The 6,014-nt window shown below is 62.9% G+C and overlaps 1 protein-coding gene across 1 annotated transcript in view; it reads left to right on the forward strand.

Annotated features, from left to right (window-relative positions):
- The window catches only part of ADAMTSL2 (ADAMTS-like 2), a 35,689-nt gene extending 31,941 nt beyond the window's left edge, over positions 1-3,748 (forward strand). Inside the window, exons 18-19 of the mRNA XM_008580678.1 lie at positions 2,523-2,667; positions 3,467-3,748. Of these exons, the coding sequence (XP_008578900.1) occupies positions 2,523-2,667; positions 3,467-3,585 (264 nt within the window). The 3' untranslated portion in view covers positions 3,586-3,748. The remainder of the gene's footprint in view (positions 1-2,522; positions 2,668-3,466) is intronic.
- Positions 3,749-6,014: the final 2,266 nt, after the last annotated feature.

A 6,014-nucleotide genomic window follows, 5' to 3' on the forward strand; every position in this document is an offset into this window, starting at 1 on the left:
GGACCACATAGGCAGCACTTTGCCCAAAGGGTCTCCCCTTTCCCAAAAGCACCGTGAGGAGGGGCTCTTCTCCCCATTTCTCAGAGGAAGAAACTGACTTTCAGAAAGATAACCAACCCACTCGGGGTCCCACAGCTACTAAGGGGTGTCACAGACATCGGGGCCCAAGTCTGTTCGTTGTCCAAGAGCCGAAGCCAGATTCAGTGAGGACTCTGACAAGTGAAAGGAGGCTTCGAACCAGCCCAACCCAGGGTCCAGGGTGGGGGCCAACGTGGGTGAGCAGCCCGGGTCTCCGGGGTGGGGCAGCGGGTGGCGGCTGGGCCACCGTGCTCTGGCAGAGCAAAGCAGGTCCCCTCAATTCGTGCCGCTGCTTTGCTCTCGTGCCTACTTCCTGGGGAGGCTCCTGGCGACTTCCGAGCCCCCGGGGGCTTGTGAGCACCCCTGCAGCCTTTCCTACTGCAGAGGCAGTCACGTCTGCACTTCTGTTTTCATTAACTCACATCACACGCTGCACTGCGTCCCCTCGATGTCTCGCTAACCGCAGCACCGTTCCTGTGTCCCCAGCCCCTCCCCAGCCGGAGGTGCCATGAGCTTCTGGAGAGGAGACCAGTGGAGAGGTTCAGAGGGGTCTTTGAGAATCACTAGGCATGGGCTGGAGGACGGGGGTCCCTGGGGCCTTGTGCTGCAGCCAGGTTGTGTGGCCCAGGATCCCCAGCCGCCTCTGGCCTCAGTTTCCTCATGGGCCAACTCTGAACAGTGAAGTGATAAAAAGGGGGGTCGGATGGATGTGGAGCCCAGACGTCCGATGTGATGTCCACAGTGCGTCTCAGCCATCCTAGGGTTCCACTGGCCACTGTGATGGTGGGCGCCCAATCCTAAAACCAAAGAGTTCAAGGTGAAGGTTCTGAGTATATGGGATGGGGAGTCTGGGGATCCCACGAATGCTGCCCCTACTCAGAGTCTGAGGATCCAGGATCTCCTGTTCCCCTGCCCCCCGGCCCAGGGCTCTTTGTGCACTCAGGGTGGCATCTGGACTCGCCCTGCCCTGCATGGGGGTTCTGCTCTCCGCACACCCCATGGCTTGTTCAAGATCGAGAACACTCATTAATTCATTCCAAGTTGTCCCTAAAAGGAGCCTCCACGTGAGAAGGGGGCAGCTGCGGGTGGGGCTGGGGCTTCCCAGAGGAGGCAGAGGCAGAGCCAGGCCTCGAGGAGGAGCAGGCGTCAGCCGGGGGGACCAGCTGGAGAGACCAACTCGTGTCTCAGAAGGTTCCCTCCTGAAATGGCCGAGCCCAGCTGGGAGAGGAGCTGGGAGGGGACGGGAGGTGGGAGGGCAAGTGCAGGGCAGGGGGACCAGGACCTGCCTCACTGGGTGCCAGGCCACAGGACGGAGGGGAGCCCTGAAGGGGGGACCCCAAAGGGACAGCCTGGAGCTCCGAGGGAGGGGCATCTCCCATATCGCCCTGATGAGGTGACAGGGGTGGGACGAAGGGTGGCTGGTGCACATGGACGCTGGGCATGTGGATCTCTGTCCTCTTTGCCCCTGGTTGGGGCAGTGGCTCCTGCCCAGGTGGCTGCCCCCGCGATGCCGGTGTACAGCAGCGGCTCAGTAGCACGTGCTCCTCCAGCTGCCCGCGCCCCAGGGACAGAGGAGCGGGAGCCAGGTCTGGCCAGGGACGTGCCGGTCTCCAGGGGCACATCCACAGGCTCTGCAGGGTGCCTGCCAAGGGCTGATAGTCTTCTGGCAGCCAGGGCCAAGCCAGCCTCTCCTTCCTCCAGACTGGGCCACCCTCCCCCAACCCCAGCTTGGAGCAGGCAGGCGGGTGCTGGTCTCCCTGCCAAATCTTAATCAGTTCTCCCTGCGCCTTTGCAAACAGAAACGGGGAGTGGGCCCAGGTTGGGGCCTCCCACCCCACCCACCTCAAGGCACCAAGGGCTCAGGTCCCAGATATGCCCGGGTGATGTGGGGTCACCCACATCAGGGGGAGTGAGGGAGCCACCGCCTGTAGGACCTTGGCAGGAGGACGGCAGGGTAATTGGGGTCAGCAGATGTCTCTGGTGTTCTGGACAGCTCAGCGGGATTTTCCAAGGGGAACATCTGGACTGGGGAGCAAGGGTGGGGGTGGGGGCTCCGAAGATGCGTTTGGCCCACGACAAACACTGTGCGTCACAGACCCAGGAAAGCTGGAACCAGAAGGCCCGTCGGGAGACACTTGAGGGAGGAGGGGCCTTCCCGATGTGCAGTGGGGGAAACTGAGGCAGTGCTGGGTGGGGATGGGAATCCGAGTCCCCTGACTTCCTGCCAGCGCCCTGTGCTTCCTTGTCACCTTAATCAGCCTTGAAGCTGCGGGTTCTAGTTTCCGACAGGCTTCCGTGTGCTGTGTCAGCGCAGGCGCACGCAGCCCGGGAGGCGGGCAGGGTGGGCGGGGGTGTGCAGGATGGTGAGGATCCCCCTCCTCCAGCCCGAGCCCCTGCCCCACCAGATGGGGGGCTTCCCCATGCCACCTGTCTCTCTCCATCAGTGCACCAAGACCTGTGGGATAGGCATGAGGATGCGGGACGTGAAGTGCTACCAGGGGACCGAAATCGTCCGCGGCTGTGACCCACTGGTGAAGCCTGAAAGCAAGGAGTACTGTGACCTGGATCCCTGCCCCACGGAGCCCCCAGGTGAGAGGCTGGTAGGCCGGGCTGGGGCTTCCCAGAGGAGGCCGGGGCAGATGAGAGGCATCCGCCGGGAGGGGCGGGCAGCTGCACAGACCAAGGCTCGTTGGCAGCAACGGTTCCCTCCGGGAGTGGCTGAGCCCAGCTGGGAGGGGAGCTGGGAACGGGGGACAAGGGAGGCCTGACTGGAGTTGGAGGGCCCCACGCAGCCATGCTGAGACCTGTACTCTGGGGAGAGTGTTGGCTTTGGATGGGAGGACGACTGTGGGGCCGGGGGACCAGCAATCCAGGATGACTCGGCCCGGGCACTGGACACAGGAGGCGGGGAGGTGAGCTCCCAGGAGGGGAGGGCGGGAGCAGGTGTCTGGCTTGGGCATCTGGAAGAAGGACAAGGGCAAGGCTCAAGGTGGGCGTCAGGTGCAGAGGCAGGAGGTGAGCTCTGCCGTAGATATATCCAGTGCGGGGCGCATCTGTGGGCCCTTGAGGATACTCAGGCCTCTGGGAGTGAGACCAGCAGCTCCTCCAAATCCCAGCCCCTCCCAGTTCAAACCATCCCTAGGGAGGGAGCAGGGGTCGGAAAAGGAGCTGCAGAGAGCTGGAGGCCCCTTGCCCCTGTACTTGGAGAGGGAAATGTAGGGCACACCTGAGCACAGGTGCTCTGCTGCCAGGGCCGCCCTTTGGCAGACGAAGCTCCCACAGTTAAGGAGAGGAGGGGGTGGGGTGGGTGGGGGTCCTGAAGAGTTTTCACCCTTTGGCTGCCCCCTGATTTGATTGCCCTTGATTCTGACCCACCCCCCTTCCCCAGACGACAGCTGCCAGGACCAGCCAGGCACCAACTGCGCCCTGGCCATCAAGGTGAACCTCTGCAGCCACTGGTACTACAGCAAAGCCTGCTGCCGCTCCTGCAGGACCCCGCACTCCTAGGCTGGCAGCTGCAGCCCCTTCGAGATCCGAGCGCCCCACCCTGGGGCCACCGAAGCTCCTGGGGCCCCTCCACAGACACCCTTCCTGCAGGGCACCCCGGGCTGTGAAGACACGACACTGAACCTTGGCTGACAAGAAGGGACTTCCCACGGCTTATGGACCTCTGCTCTTCCCAGGGTGGGGGGAGGATCTCCAAGCACCCATCAGCCCCTCCCAGGACAGAGCTGCCCCTGCCGTGGGAAGTCGTGCAGAGAGGCGTGAGGATCCTGTGTGTGTGGCTCTCACCCCCACTCCCCGGCAGCCCCTCACCCAAGGAGCCCGAGGGTCCAAAGCCCAGCAGTGGAGGTGACCGTCATGCTACCCACCACAGTCCAGGCCCTTCTGTGGGGTGGCAGGGCCTTCTCAAGGTGACTTACAGATGATCCCGTGGCAGAAGGGCCTCACTCCCCCAGGGGCTGTGGGGTGGGGGAGGGGGCCTCGGAGCAGCCACGGAGACCCAGGCGCCACCCGGGTCCCTGAGCGTGCTTAGGTGTGCGCCTTCCAGAGGAATTCTGTTGCACAGCTTAGCCTCAGCTCTGCCTCCCTCACTCGGGGCTGTCACCTGTATGGAGGGGCCCACCGCACTTTCTGCCCCAGGAAGAGGCACTCTTTCTCACGGTGTATTTGGGTATGGACGGTGGGTTTCATCCCTGTGCTGCCGTCAGTATTCATCTGTGTATGTTAATAAAGTGGTCGTATTTATGGCGGCATCATGGGGTCTCAGTTGCTTCTGGCAGGAGGGCTGGGCAGCTGCGGGGCTTGGAGAGCCAGGGGGAAGCGGTGTGGGGTCTCCCGCTGGTGAGGCCTTGGGGGCAGGATGGGCTGAGGGCCAGGACCTAGGGGGGTGGGGGACACATGGAGGGCCCTGGTGGGAACTCATAGCCTGAGCCTCAGGCAACAAGAACCAAGGAGAGAAGGCAGGCGGCTGGAGGTGCAGGCCGGGCCCACATGAGCCGTTTGTGGGCCACGGGGAAGGGCTGCCTCTTAGACACATGAGGGCCTAGGGTAGGCTGGTCCAGCAGCAGTAGCGACCTTACCCAGATGAAAGGGCTGGGAGGAGCCTGCAGAACAGGAAGCAGCACGAGGCCTCGTGGGGGTGTAGGGAGGGGTCACAGAGCCCCACACCCCGAGACAGCAGGCCTGCTGCAGCCCCAGGGTGGCCACGGGAGGCGGCGCCCTGGGCGGCACAGGCAGCAGGGGGTGAACAGCTGTGGGGCTGTGTCCTGTGATGCGGGGCCAGCCTGTCCCTAGACTGGGACCCAATGTGGGGTCCACCACACAACGTTTTAGGAGGACGGCTTCCGCAGGACTTGGGGCTTTGGAGAAACTGAGGCAGCCACCCACTCCAGTGCATGCTTTCCTGTCTGCATGTGTCTGCATGTGTATGAATCAAGGGGGCTGCAATTGGGTAGCTGCCACTGAAGGTTCTTTTTAGTCCCCAGACACCACGAGTGAGAGGCCCACGGGGTGGACTTGCTCGCATCACTGGCTCAGGTCGGGCAGAGCTGAGTGGCCGTAGCCCAGGGTCTGCCCGCAGCTCACCCCTCCACCCAGCATCCCCTCTGCCCTTCTCCCCCACGCCCACGTTCTCTTCCTGTCCCTGTTTCCTCCTTTCTGCCAACACTCACTGTGCACTTACTGCAGGCCAGGCTCTGTGCCCAGTGCTTCAGCAGCGCTGCTGGGTTTCGTCTTCCTAAGAGACCCACGTCGTAGGTGTCAGACACTACCACCCCATTGTGTGATGCCAAAATTAAGGCCCGGACATGTCCAGGCACTTTCCCAGGTGACCCAGCCCGTCACCTACAACCTGTTCTCCTGGAGCTCAGAGTCTATGCTGGTGGTTCCCAGCCTCAGAGATCGGCACAGCCGCCTGGGAACTCACCCCACTGGCTGGATCAGAAAGGAAGGGCCAAACCCTCCCAGCACCGGGTTGGACCTGGCCCCTCCCAGAAAGCTCCAGAGAGAGAGTCTGGACAGGCCTGGATCCCCAGGTGGACTGAAGACAGGCGAGCGTGGTGCGGGAGATGGGTTTTATTGGCTGTTGCTTTTCTGAAGGGTCCCGGCAGTCCCCCCAGCAGGTCCCCACAGTGGAGCTGAGTGAACTGGGACGGATGGGTGCTTATGTCATTGCAGAGAGATCCAGGTGTCCACACAGGGAGGACAGAGGCCAGAAAGGAAGTAGGAAAATGGAAATAGAACAGCCACAGGACGTGCCACCTCCTGGCCCTCTCCCCCACCCCCACCCTAGCCCACCCCCCCAAGCTGATGCATTGGAAACAAACCGGCGGGGACTGGACAGAGGATGCAGGGGGGGGGCGGGCCAGGGCTGTGTGGGGACCTCGAGGGTGAATTCCATCAGCGCATCCAACCAAGGCAGGAGGAGAAAGGGA

This window comes from Galeopterus variegatus, unplaced genomic scaffold (assembly GCF_000696425.1).
Source record: "Galeopterus variegatus unplaced genomic scaffold, G_variegatus-3.0.2 Scaffold2145, whole genome shotgun sequence".
Lineage (NCBI taxonomy): Eukaryota > Metazoa > Chordata > Mammalia > Dermoptera > Cynocephalidae > Galeopterus > Galeopterus variegatus.